This window comes from Oryctolagus cuniculus, chromosome 11 (genome assembly GCF_051225735.1).
Source record: "Oryctolagus cuniculus isolate XC-2025 breed Fujian yellow rabbit chromosome 11, ASM5122573v1, whole genome shotgun sequence".
Taxonomy (NCBI): domain Eukaryota; kingdom Metazoa; phylum Chordata; class Mammalia; order Lagomorpha; family Leporidae; genus Oryctolagus; species Oryctolagus cuniculus.
The window spans coordinates 87,991,648-88,005,372 of record NC_142877.1 but is presented as its reverse complement, the minus strand read 5'-3'; the positions used below and the strand labels follow the sequence as shown (position 1 = coordinate 88,005,372).

At 35.7% G+C, this 13,725-nt stretch overlaps 1 protein-coding gene across 7 annotated transcripts in view; it reads right to left on the bottom strand.

The window, feature by feature from the left end:
• LRRIQ1 (leucine rich repeats and IQ motif containing 1) overlaps positions 1 to 13,725 on the bottom strand; it is a 240,047-nt gene that overhangs the window by 105,035 nt on the left and 121,287 nt on the right. For 6 of the 7 annotated variants that reach the window (XM_008256858.5, XM_051845711.3, XM_051845712.3 and 3 more), the window contains exon 23: positions 6,579 to 6,680. The exons of the other annotated variant lie outside the window; for it this stretch is intronic. In XM_008256858.5, coding sequence (XP_008255080.2) covers positions 6,579 to 6,680 — 102 coding nt within the window. The remainder of the gene's footprint in view (positions 1 to 6,578; positions 6,681 to 13,725) is intronic. 7 annotated transcript variants of the gene reach the window in all.

Genomic DNA, 13,725 nt, shown 5'->3' with positions numbered 1-13,725 from the left:
AATGGGAAGAAATGTGGTCTAAAGTTCCTCATCTGTGCTTACTTATGTTAAAAGTCTTAATCTTGTAGGTAGACAAAAATTGTAAATATTTCATGACTATGGCAAAATTGAACAGTATATTTAAAAACATGCACTACTGTAGTACGTTTTAGTTGATACTAGTTAATTTCATATTTCCTACCAGATATATTTCTTCTAGACTAACAAAAATAGAGTATCTCCACTATACTCTCTGCCTTGCTAGTAACATCTTAACAAAAGTCAGCAAATAATAAAAGCACTTTAGTACAATTTATTTATTTAGATTAATTTAATCATGTACCTGTCTTGGTTTAGCTTGGAAATTTTTTTTTTTTTTTTTTTTTTTTTTTTTTTTTTTTGACAGGCAGAGTGGACAGTGAGAGAGAGAGAGACAGAGAGAGAAAGGTCTTCCTTTTGCCGTTGGTTCACCCTCCAATGGCCGCCGCTGCAGCCGGCGCACCGCGCTGATCCGATGGCAGAAACCAGGATCCAGGTGCTTTTTCCTGGTCTCCCATGGGGTGCAGGGCCCAAGCACCTGGGCCATCCTCCACTGCACTCCCTGGCCATAGCAGAGAGCTGGCCTGGAAGAGGGGCAACCGGGACAGAATCCGGCGCCCCAACCGGGACTAGAACCCGGTGTGCCGGCGCCGCAAGGTGGAGGATTAGCCTATTGAGCCACGGCGCCGGCTAGCTTGGAAAATTTACATAGTCAACATCTCATAGTGGAAAAGATTTTTTAAATTTAGGTTTTTTTTTTAAATCACACAGTGTTAGTCAAAATAAATGGAATTATTTAAAGCACTAGTCAAATAATACCATGAACTATATTTAACAAAGTAGAAGAAATGATAAGACAATGCTGGCATATTGTTGTACTGAGATACAACTCCACCTGAACTCATTCAAGCTGAACCTATAGCAAAATTTTATTTTGATTTCCCTCATTTGTGGGAGGTCAAATGCCAAACTCTTAATTTTTTTATTTTTTTTTCTTTAGGCAAAAAATCTTTTTAAGTTCTACAATTAGACTGTGATGACACTTATACAACTCTGCATACACGGAAACTCACCGAATTTTACTGTGAAAAGGATGTATTGTATAACAGGTAAATTATATTTCAAAAGAGCTGGTTTCAAAACGCACTTTCTTCTGGACAGCAGGGTTTGTCAGGCTCCAACCTGAAAGCTGTCTTTTGAGGCATCAGAAAATGAATTGGAGTTGAGGAGGTAAATAAGCCAGTTCTCAAAAGACAAATAGAACATTTCTCCTGATTTGTGGTAACTAATATACAGAGTACAAAATAATGTAATGTATATGAGTGAAACTGAATTTTTGAGATTTGAGTATTATTTATAGCTCTTGTCTATACTCCTGAGGAACAGTGGTTTTACTACTTAATACTTCTTGAGTTCTTTATTTATTGGAGGATTAAGTTTATGATTATTAAGTAAACAAAGTATGTCATTGCAAAAATTAAAAGAAAAATAAGAAAGGTAGGAGGAGGGACAGTGGGAGTAAGTGAAGGAGGGAGGATAGGGTGGGGAGTATCATTATGTTCTTAAAACTGTATGTATGCAATACATGACATTTGTTCCTTTTATATAGATATAATTAAAAAGCCACAGACACACAAATAGAATGGGAGCAAATTTTCTTGCCTCTCTCTTCCTCTTTACATAGAGAAAAAGATAAACATATTAATTGGGTAAAAATAGTTCTTCCATGTAAAATCATTTTAGCTATGCCTATTGTTAAAGGAAAAATAATTAAAACTCATTAGAAAATTTGGTATGTAAATAAAGCTCATCCAGTGAAATAATGAAATTCAAAGACACTTGTGTGGCACTGGTGTGAGTGTGTGTGTGTGTGCGCTGGTGTAAGTGAGTGAGGAGAATGGAGAGGGGAGAGGGGAGAAGAGGGGATGGGAGGGAAAAGAAAAGAGGAGAGGAGAGGTTAGGAGAGGAAAGGAGAGAGAGAGAGAGAGAGAGAGAGAAAGCGAAAGAGAGAACACTAAATACATTTAACTTAAGGGAAAGACAACAAAAACTCAAAACGTTATATCATAAAGAATATGTGGAAATCTTTCATGTTCTACAGGCTAGTTTTCTCAATTACTATTTTAAACTTTTCCTAAACTATATTTGCATATAATTTAATAAACATGCCATAGCCAAATACACTATTCTTATTGTTAACATATCTTCACCTTTCACAGAAAAGGAGAATTCAAAAGAACATGCTAGGGACCAGTGCTGTGGCATAGCAGGTAAAGCTGTTGCCTGCAGTGCCAGCAGCCCATATGGGCACCGGTTCATGTCCTAGCTGCTCCACTTCCAACCCAGTTTTCTGCTATGGCCTGGGAAAGCAGTGGAAGATGGCCCAAGTCCTTGGGCCCCTGCACCCAAGTGGGAGAACTGAAAGAAGCTCCTGGCTCCTAGCTTTGGATCCGCCCAGCTTCAGCCCTTGTGGCCATCTGGGGAGTGAACCAGTGGATGGAAGACCTCTCTTTCTCAATCTCTCTCTCTGCCTCTGCCTCTCTGCAACTCTGCCTTTCAAATAGATAAAAAAATCTTTAAAAAAACATGCTAGGTTTCTCCTTTCTTATTTTGAAAGATTTCTTTCTTTGAAAGGCAGTACAACAACCTGTGAGGGAGAGATAGATATTCCATCTATTGGGCCACTTCCCAAATGGCTGCAAGAGCTAAGGATGAACCAGGCCAAAGCCAGGAACCAGGAACAACATCCAGGTTTCCCGCATGGGTGGCAGTAGCCCAAGTACTTGAGCCTCCTCCCTTGCTTTAACAGGCACGATAGTGGGGAGCTGGATCAGACCTGGAGTAGCCTAGACTCAAACCAGCATTCCAAAATGGGATGCTGTGCATGTAAGTGGTGGTTTAAATTGCTACACCACAACACTGGCTCCTAGATTTCTACTTGCTGACTCTGAGATGTATACTAAATTAAAGGGCAAAAACAGGGGCTGTCATTGTGGTTGAATCACTGGTTGAGATGTGAGCATCCCATATGAGAGTGCCAGTTTGAAATCCAGTTGCTCTGCTTTGGATCCAGCTCCCTGCATGTTCACCTGGGAGGTAGCAGCTGATGGCCTGAGTACTTGGGTCTCTGCTTTCCATGTGCGAGACCCTAGTGGAGTCACTAGCTTCTACCTGGCCACGCCCTGGCTGTTGTGGCTATTTGGGGAATGAACCAGTGGATGGAAGACTGATCTGTCACTCTTATATGTGCTGCCTTATAAATAAATAAATAATAAATAAATAGTACCTTCCCATTATCTTTCTTCCTATGCATTTCCTCACTAAAGCAATAATGTTCCTATTTAACATACAACACCTCTGGAGCCACCACTGATTTTAGCAGAATTTCTACTCTTCCTCTTGAAAACAGTGAAATAGTGAAATTAATATTGTAATTGGGAAATTAACCTTGAATAAAATCCAAGTCTTATTTTATATTGGAAATATATTTCAATTCTATTAAAATATTAATCTATAAGTATTTTTTGAAATAATATTGAGTTCTGATATTTTTAATGATCACTAAATTTGTTCATGTTTTACTAAGAAAAATTTTAAGTATCAAAAATAAATACACATCAGACATGCTCTTCACCAATTAAGTCACCTCTTGGGATGCGCACATTCCATGTGGAGAGAACCTTGCTTCTGATTCAGTTTCCTGCTAATGAGCACCCCGGGAGGCAGCAGATGATGCCTCAACTACTTGGGTTCCTTTCATCCATGTGGCAGGTCCATTTTGAGTTCTGAGCTCTTGGTTTGGGACTAGCCCGACCCTTGCTGTGGGCATCTGGAGAATCAGCCAGAGCACAGACGATCTTCCTCTCTCTGTCTCACTCCCTTTCAAATAAATATTTTTAAAAACATAGGAGCAGGCATTTGGTGCATCTGTTAAGGTGCTGCTTGGAATGCCTGCATCCCATATTGGAGTACATGGATTAGAGTCACTTCTCAACCAGAGTTTATGCTGCCCACATGGGATACTGAGATTGAGTTCTGGGCTCCTAGCTTTGGCCTGGCCCAGTGTCAGCTGTTGCTGACATTTAGGGAGTGGACTAGTGGATGAAAGGTCGGTCTGTCTCTATCTCTCTGCTTTTAAAATAAATAAAAATATATTAAAAATATAGAATGGAAAAAGAAATCATGACATATCATTATCTACTGATCTAATAATGTCAATAATTTGCTAAATTTGTTTTATCTATATTTCTGTGTCTGTGTTTATTGTTTTGTCCTTTAAAGAAAATTTCAGAATCTATATGTTCCATTCCTTCATACTTTGGTAGGTATCTCCAAAAAGCATAAATTTGGTGACTATCAAATTTTCATCTAGCTTGAGGTATTACTAAAAAGAAATGTAAATTAAAGGTATCTATTTTTCAATCATGCTATGAACATGCAGTCACTTTAGGAGTTATTTCATATTTACAGAAGATAAAATATTGAGAATCCTCATAAATTTTTAATGTTTTTAAATTTATTTATATTTGAAAGAAAGAGTGCCACACAGGGAGAGGTGGAGAGACAGAAACAGAGACAGATAACTTTTATCCAATAGTTCACTCCTCAAATGCCTGTAATATCCAAAGCTGGGTCAGGTGGAAACCAGGAGCCTGTAACTCAATCAAGGTGTCTCACGTGGATGGCATGAACCCAAGTACATACGGCCTTACCTGCTGCTTCCCAGGGTACACACAGGCAGGATGCTGCACTGGAAGCAGAGGTGGGACTTGAAGTCAGGCAACACGTTAGGAAATGTACCATCCCAAGCAGTAGCTTAACCATCATACCACAATACCTGCCCCTGAAAATTCTCAATAGTCCCTCTCCATTCAAATATACTTGCCTCCTATTTTTCTATTCTATTTTTCATTGGCAATCTTAGTTCAGTTGCAGGTAAAATCATAAACATTTCATCATGAAAAAGGATAATGGTAAGCGTGTTGAAGTCACATTTGCTCCTCAATAACATTTAAATATTTCTTATAGGTCCATAGTTCATTTAAATGATGAAATAAAGAAAATAATCTTACATCTAGATGTGTAAGTCGCTCACCTGAAAGTGAACTGAGCCTGCTTCAGTCCTCAAATACGCTAAAATATTTACTACTATAGTTTTAATGACCTGTGATTATTTTGAATTTGCTGTATATGAATGAAACTGTCATATTTCCATTTGATTATTACTTATAGCCCTTGCCTATATTTCTGCTAAGCTAGGATCTTCTTGGTTTTCACTGTTGAACTATTTATTTAATGAAGCATTAAGCCCTTGACTCTAATATAAAGTTATATTATCTCAAAATTAAAGGAGAGGGGCTGGTGTATGGCATAGAGGGTAAAGTTGCTGCCAGCAGTGCTGCCATCCCATATGGGTGCTGGTTCAAGTCCTGGCTACTCCACTACTGATCCAGCTCTCTGCTATGGCCTGGGAAAGCAGTAGAAGATACCCAAGACCTTGGGTCATGCACCCACGTGGGAAACCTGGAGGAAGCTCCTGGCTCCTCGCTTCAGACTGGTACAACTGCAGCCATTGTGGCCATCTGGGGAGTGAACCAGCAGAGAGATCTCTCTCCCTCCCTCTTTCTCTGCCTATGCCTCTCTGTAGCTCTGCCTTTTAAATAAAAGTAAAGGAGGGTCTGGTGCCATGGCTCATTAGGTTAATCCTCCGCCTGCGGCGACGGCATCCTATATGGGCACCTGGTTCTAGTCCCGGTTGCTCCGCTTCCGGTCCAGCTCTCTGCTGTGGCCAGGGAAGGCAGTGGAGGATGGCCTGGGTGCTTGGGCGCCTGCACCTGCATGGGAGACCAGGAGGAGGCACCTGGCTCCTGGCTTTGGATTGGCATAGCTCCGGCCATGGCGGACATCTGGGGGTTGAACCAACGGAGGGAAGACCTTTCTCTCTGTCTCTCTCTCACTGTCTAATTCTGTCAAATAAATAAAATAAAATAAAATAAAATAAAATAAAATAAAAGTAAAGGAGAGAGGATAGGATATGGATAGGGAGGTGGGTGTGAGAGAGAGAGTAGGAGAGGGAGGTAGGAAGAAAGGGAGTATCATTATATTCTTAGAATTTTTTCTATGAACTATATTGAAACTGTTAAAAACTAAAAAAAAATTAAAATAAAAATTTTAAGTTCCAGTATGTAATTTTAGTGTTTAATGCAATTTGTATATATTGGCAGTCAACTAAGTATATTGAAATATCATTTAAACATGTGATCAGTTCAACTGATATTATCTGTCACTTAAATTTAAATAATATTAATAGCAATTATATTAATTTCATATAAAATAAGGAATTTATATAGCCACTGATATAAGCACTAAATTTCTATGCCAATGTATCAGTATACTAAATTAGTATTTTAATTCTAAGAGCCATATTTTGACTTTATTCAAGCACACGTTATACTTAATTTTTCAAATATGTACTTTAGGATTTATTGAGGATTAAAAAATTATGTATAATTTTCTGTCTTATCTTTTAAGCTTTATATTTATCTCTTGGTAAATCATACCTTGAAAGTAACCAACTCTTCTGGGCCTTGCCTTCTTTGGTGACTTTGTAACAGAAACTTTATTTTCATTGCTTTTGAATAATGTTAGACGCACAGTGGGATCTAGACAAAAAGAGAACAATAACAGGAAAGTTCAGCTTTGGTCATTCCTTCTCTGAAATGACCATAATATTTCCTTTATGGTGGTATTTAAAGTAATATCTACTCTAAAAGCTCTATAAAATTGATGATCATGTTATTCTGAACTTTATGTTCAGTTATCTGATTAAACATATAGCCAATGCTCAATTTGCATAACTGTTTAAGTAAAAGTTATAGTTAAAGGGAAAACTATACACAGTTTTTATCTCTAAAGTGTGGAGACATTGATATATTACAAGCAAAGAGCTGTGGGATAAAGAACAGATAGAAAAAGATTTTATTAGTATAACATAAAATATATTGAGTTATCTTTCATTAAAATATATTGGTTTTTATAACAAAGACAAAATTTTCTATATTTTAAAGGTAAAATATAAAAATATAAAATTTTTAATTGATTTTTTACATAAATAAAACAGATTTCATGTATTTCATGTATATAATTTTAAGAACATAGTGACGATTTTATAAAACAAATAGGATGATGGCTAATGTAGAGCTCCATAATTTTTATTGGTAATGAATGGCTTCATGAAATGTGAAAACAGGGATTTGGTATTGATGTATTAAGACAAAGAAAAAAGAGACTATACTTACAGAAAAACAATGAGAAAAGAAGATAGTGATGGAAGTACTGGAAGTCAAATAAAGAGTAGAAAGTTATATATGTAGAGTAACCACAATTCTAGGTGGCATACATTTTCTAAGTATCTTATATCAGATTGCAAAAGTAAGGGAATTTAAGAATCTTTTATTAATATCTAGTATAATAGAAATGAATATGCAGAATGCAAAAATGAAAGTTAAATGGGTATAAATATAAGATTACATATTTAGATTAAATCCTACACTTGCATGATTTTACACTGTGAATTAGAGAAGCACAATAAACTATATTTACAGTTATTCTCTAGCATGAAGGACCTGATGATTTCCATTAGCCTCCTCATAATAATTTATCATTACTATGTTATGATTTACATGTTCCCCAGAGATATTTCTCAAGGTTTCAGAAAACAATGGTTAATATTTGGGTACATCCTATAAGCATTTGTGATATAAGGTGTTTTAATTATTAGATGTTTCTAGATGAATTCAGTATGGATTATCAATAATGCCACAACATTTGTGTATGTTAATTTCAGTTTTTATCTATTATCCGAGTTATTTACAAGACAATATTGCTCTGTCAGAAGAAGTGTTACCTAATCAGGGCAGACAGGTTATCACAGGCTTACAAACTCCATGGCAGCTGATAACCTGCTGGCGTGCCTTACAACAGTCTTGCTATGTTCCTGTTCTTCTTACCTTTCTATTTATCTACATTTTTCTGAGCAACGACATTACAATTCAACAGACCTAGGAAAGATCCCAGTTCTAACTTTTACTAGCTGTGTGACTCTGGACAAACTGGTTGTACCCTTTGCCTTCACCTCTGACCAACAGAAATAACATTGACTTTGAAGTTTTACTGTGAGAATTAAAAAGATCATGGGTAAAGTATTAAGCCCACGTCAACAGTAAATAGAGGTGCTCAATAATTTATGACAGCTAACGGGCATATAATTACAAGTTAAAGGATGAGAGTATTTCTGACCTATAATATTCACATAGAAAACCTTAAATCCTACAAAAAATAAGCTGAGATACGTAAGAAACATAGATCCACAGTTGGCTCCATTTTATGCAATGAAGCACACTAAATAAAAACTATGGATTTTGTTTTAAGTTCTCTGGCATTTCTTTCCACAAATAATAATCTCTCCTTGACTTGGTTTCTTATCATGTAAAGTAAGTATAACAATTGTACTTTCCTCATAACTATCATTGAAGTCAAACAATACATTCAAACTATTTATAAGAAGTGTCCAGATCAATTTACTTAAAATAATTTTATTTCACAAGCCCCCAGAATGAATAGTAAATTTCAATATCCTTTTAGCTAAAAACATTCTGATTACATCATTTTAAACTGATTAAGACATAAATTAATTGAAATTGCAAAGGCATAAGATAAGAAACAGAAATTTTAGATGAGAGAAAAAAAATAATCACTTGATTTGACAGTTCCTGGAAACACCACTGTTTTGCCCCCTCAAAAATACACAATCCAGTAAGAAAGCCAGGAGATAAGGATTTTTAAGTACAGGTTGTATTACCTTTAGAGCACTACAGAGTCAGTTTTGTACTCTTAAGTTTACTCTGTGATCAATAGCAAGTCTAAATTGAGTATAAAAATGCTTAAAAAATCAAGGCAGTGGCTATTAAACGCAGCTTTGAAAAATACTTCACGTAACCCATAGATAAGTAAAGCAAGTTCCTATTATGCATGTGGCTCTATTATACTTCATGTTTTATACCCATGATTTCATTTTAGTAACATAATTTTAGATAAGCATAAGAATATCCATGAAATTATTTCATCCATTAATAATCCTGTTTAGTTCCTATAATTTTAATTTAAGCCTACTGTATATTTTATCATTATTTTTACATAAAATCTGGTTATTACTGCTCATTTTCTGTAGTTGACAAGTACAGTAGTGCTGTAAAAGAAATGTCATTTTAGTGTTTAATGGTGACCTAATTTTCATCATCTTATGAGGAGTACCATTTATTAATTTAAAATTTTCCTCCCCAAACACATATTTAAATCACTAAAATAAACACACATAGTCACACTACATACATTGTCAAATGGATATTAGTTAATTTATTATAATATATTGTGGAGTCAGTTAATAGCTATTTATTAAATATCTACCAGGTACGAGGCATGATAACAGGTTCCTCAAATTCAGTGTGGGAACAAGTAGACTCAGCCCTCAAGTATTAATTACTTAATGGATTTTATTACTGGTTTGCTGAAAGCGTAGAAATAACATTTGATAAAATGTTGTTGTGAATGTAAATAAAATAATAAAATAAATAATAAATTGATAAAATATTCTTGTGAATTCTTTTTGGAAATAAGCAAGGTAAACAACATACATCTTGAATAAACTCCAGTTTGCTAGAGTTTTGTTAATACAGTTCCCATGGATTCTTCCCTTTTAATATTCATTAAATGTATTACCATTTTACAAGCTGATTGCTTTGCTATTGCTCATGAACTGCTTAATGTATATACACAGTTAGCTTATCTTAACTTTTCTACCTGGGTTAATTATTGCTGTGATTAAATATGACCAAGATAGTCTCAAGCTATTTTCCTCATGGAAATAAAATCAGCAAACATATACTGAATAATCTGAATGTGTTTGACACTATGTTAGGTGTCAAAATCAGCTGCAAGATGATTCTTATTTCCACTTGTGGTTCTACCCTCACAATTAAATTAACCTTGTTTGCTTCATCTTAACTCTTTTAACTATGAATTCTAAATTTTATATGCACAGGTGTGATAAACATATAAAAACTGTAAATAAAATATACAAAATATAAAAATCTCGACATCCTGGCCTCATCCTCTCTGGTGAGTGCTTCACATCACCCCCCCCACACACACACACACCCACTCCCTTTCTCTATCCAGCTCATCTTAGTCTTGCTACCAATTCTGCTCACTATGCTTAGGTCATTGACCCTGCATGTTTTCAATAAACCTGTAATTCTCACCCTACATACGACGTTCTTCATTGCATCATCTTCAGGATTCTAAGCTTCCCTGGGTATCTACTAGATTCCAATGCAAGTCACCAAATTCTGAAATTACTTTGCTCCATGATGCAACAGCAAAAACAAGCAAACAAACAAAATCCACAAGACAAGACCAGTCATTACTAGTTGTAGCTTACATCAATCATGAGGGAAATAGCAATTACTGACTAGGAAAAACAACAACTCTAACCCAAACATAAACTGAGCAAATCATGATAACACCTCACAATTTTAGTTTTCATTCTGTGGTTTCCAATCAGTTCCTCGCTCCCTGGTCTTCTCCTCCTCCTCCTCCTGCCCTTTAAAACAGATGGACTTGCTTATACTAACAGAAGTCCTGAATACTGTCTCTCCTAATAGCTGCCCACACCACATGTTTGCTCAGTCCCTTGCTTCATTAATCAGCTTCCTCAACAGAATTTTCCTCTCTGTTATTTATTCCATTACACTCCACTTTCTTTTATTTCTCACCTTAAATAAAATATTGTGGACTCACATCCCTTGGTTAATGAAAAGATATATGACACACACCAGAAATATTACGTGCTCCCTATAGAGCAAATTGCCCTGAGATTTTTTTATAGAAGAAATTTGAATTAAAGTTCCTATTCACCATTTATTTGTTTATGCCCCGCTTTCTTGAAGATCACTGTTTTGTTAGACTGAAGGACATAACATCTTTCATTTAACAGTTACTGTTCTCTGAGTATCTTGCCTTTCTCCCTACACCCACTGAACAAGTCTCCCACCAGTTTTATGGACAATATTGCCCCCTAGTGGCTGGAAATTTTAAATTTTGCAAGTTGGGTAAGAAATTACCTCCATAGAGGACTTAGAGGGGCCTATAAAGCAATACAGGAAAACATGTATTATTAAAAAAAAAATGAATGGATTTCAATATTTTTGCACCAAAATGAATAAAATTGTATTTCCATTTCCAAAAAATATATTTTAATTACTGGAAATTTAAAATAAATTTAACCAAATTTAAATATTTAAAACATCGTGTTAATTAATGAATAAAAATTTAAAATAATAGTCATTATTTTGGATATAGTCAAGTAAATTGATAATATAACACAGACAAATTATTAAATTGTAAAGTACTGCAGAATCTAAGTCTTTTTTTAATTTTTATTTTTATTTTATTTTTTTGACAGGCAGAGTTACACAGTAAGAGAGAGAAACAGAGAGAAAGGTCTTCCTTCCATTGGTTTACCCCCCAAACGGCCGGCACGCTGCCCCCATCCGAAGCCAGGAGCCAGGTGTTTCTCCTGGTCTCCCATGCAGGTGCAGGGCCCAAGCACTTGGGCCATCCTCCACTGCCTTCCCAGGCCACAGCAGAGAGCTGGACTGGAAGGGGAGAAACCGGGATAGAACCGGCGCCCCAACCGGGACTAGAACCCAGAGTGCCAGCACCGCAGGCGGAGGATTAGCCTAGTGAGCCGCGGTGCTGGCTAGAATCTAAGTCTTAAATAATTTACTCATTGCAACAAAAATGATCTATAAGTAAGTGCTACATAATGAACCAAACAGAAGATAAATGAAACAGAATCATTGGAGAGGATCCCTCTGACTTTCTTTTTCATATTTGCCAACCTTAATAACTTCTTGAATGTTTCTAATATATTTATTTTCTGTGAAAAACAACAGAGGAAAAGAGCGAAGAGAATATAAACCTCATCTTTCGGGGCTGGAGTTGTGGAATAGCAGGTAAAGCCGCAGCCCGCCACACCAACACCGGCCTCCCACGTGGGCTCCGGAGTCTGGCTGCTTCACCTCCAATCCAGCACCCTGCTAATGGCTTAGGAAAGGCAACAGAAGATGGCCCAAGTGTTTGGGCGCTTGCCACACATGTAGGAGATTCAGCTGAAGCTCCTAGCTCCTGGCTTCAGATTGGCCGATGCAACCATCTAGGGAGTGAACCAGAAGATGGAAGATTCTCTCTCTCCCTCTCTCTCTGTCCATCTCTTTCTATTTCTAATTTTCAAAATAAATAATCTTTAAAAAATCATCAATAAATTTTGCATTTTAGCATTCAAATTTTAAAGAAAAATTGTTTCTTTTTTTAAATCTAGTATTATTTTGATGAAACAAAAGCATTAACAGAGACACAAAACCTTTCACAGTAGTAAAATGTAATTGGGTCCACAATCATATAATTGGAGTAACAATTTCCATAAAATTATACAATCGCCATTTCAGATTTTTAACTAACAGGTCATGCTTAACACTAACTCAAATGTTGGGTTAAATGTGCTGAAGTGGACAACTGGCTGTCCTTGTTCATTTGTTGCCCTACCGTGCCCCCTTGTGACTGATATAAAGAGGTTTAATTTAGGCCTAATTGTGTTTAATCGGTACCATTACAACAGTAATTTTAAAGTCTGAATATATATTCTTTATTATTCCTCTGGTAGAGTTATTAATACTGACTTCCTAAAAATGTACTCAACTTAAAAAAAACCCACCCTCAATTAGAAGAATTAAAAACAAAGATCTGTGTTTCCAGAGAGACAATCATATGGAAAATACAAGATAGTCTTTTCCTCATTAATAGAGGCTACTTCAGACAACTATCTCAGAAACAAAAAATTATTCTTGCAAAGCTTCTTGAACATAAATAGGAAAGAATTATTTTTAGATATTGGCTGAATGAATTCTTAAATAATGATATTTGAACTTGCCCAGCAGTTTCAGAAACTTTATTCTCAAAACAGCAAAGAATGTTTTCTGATACTCTTGAAGATGGGTAGAAACATACATCAAAGCAATAGAAGAGTTTATCAAACTAACTTGATTTGCTGTACTGGATTCCATATCCGCAGAACTGCAAGGAAGTCTCACTATTGTTAAGGGTTTGGAATTACTCATTGAGTGGGGTGACTACCACATAGCATTCAACTCACAAAGTCCTGATGACTTTAAAAGGAATTTACAAAATCAGAGGCAGAAGGAAAAGGCAGCTAGAACAACATAGTATTTATTTGTATTTATCTTTAAAATGATTAAAATTTCAGTATTTCAAAGCTTCCAATTTTTTTTAGCACACAACTAATAATAAGTTATCTCAAAAAGACACAGGGTAAAATGAATTTGTCATTAATAAATCACCAAGAAAGAACAGTTGGATATTTTTGAGGAGAAAAATGAGCCACCAGTCATTTATCAAATGGCTAGTGTGAGATGTACCAATAAATACCAGTTATTCCTTGGAAATCAACAGTATTGTGGCTATTTTTATTTATGATTTTTAAAATTAAAAATTACATACATATTTCTTATAACTTTGCTGAATTAATAATCTAAAATAAGTTTGTATTGAATAATGAATGGGCAGGACAAA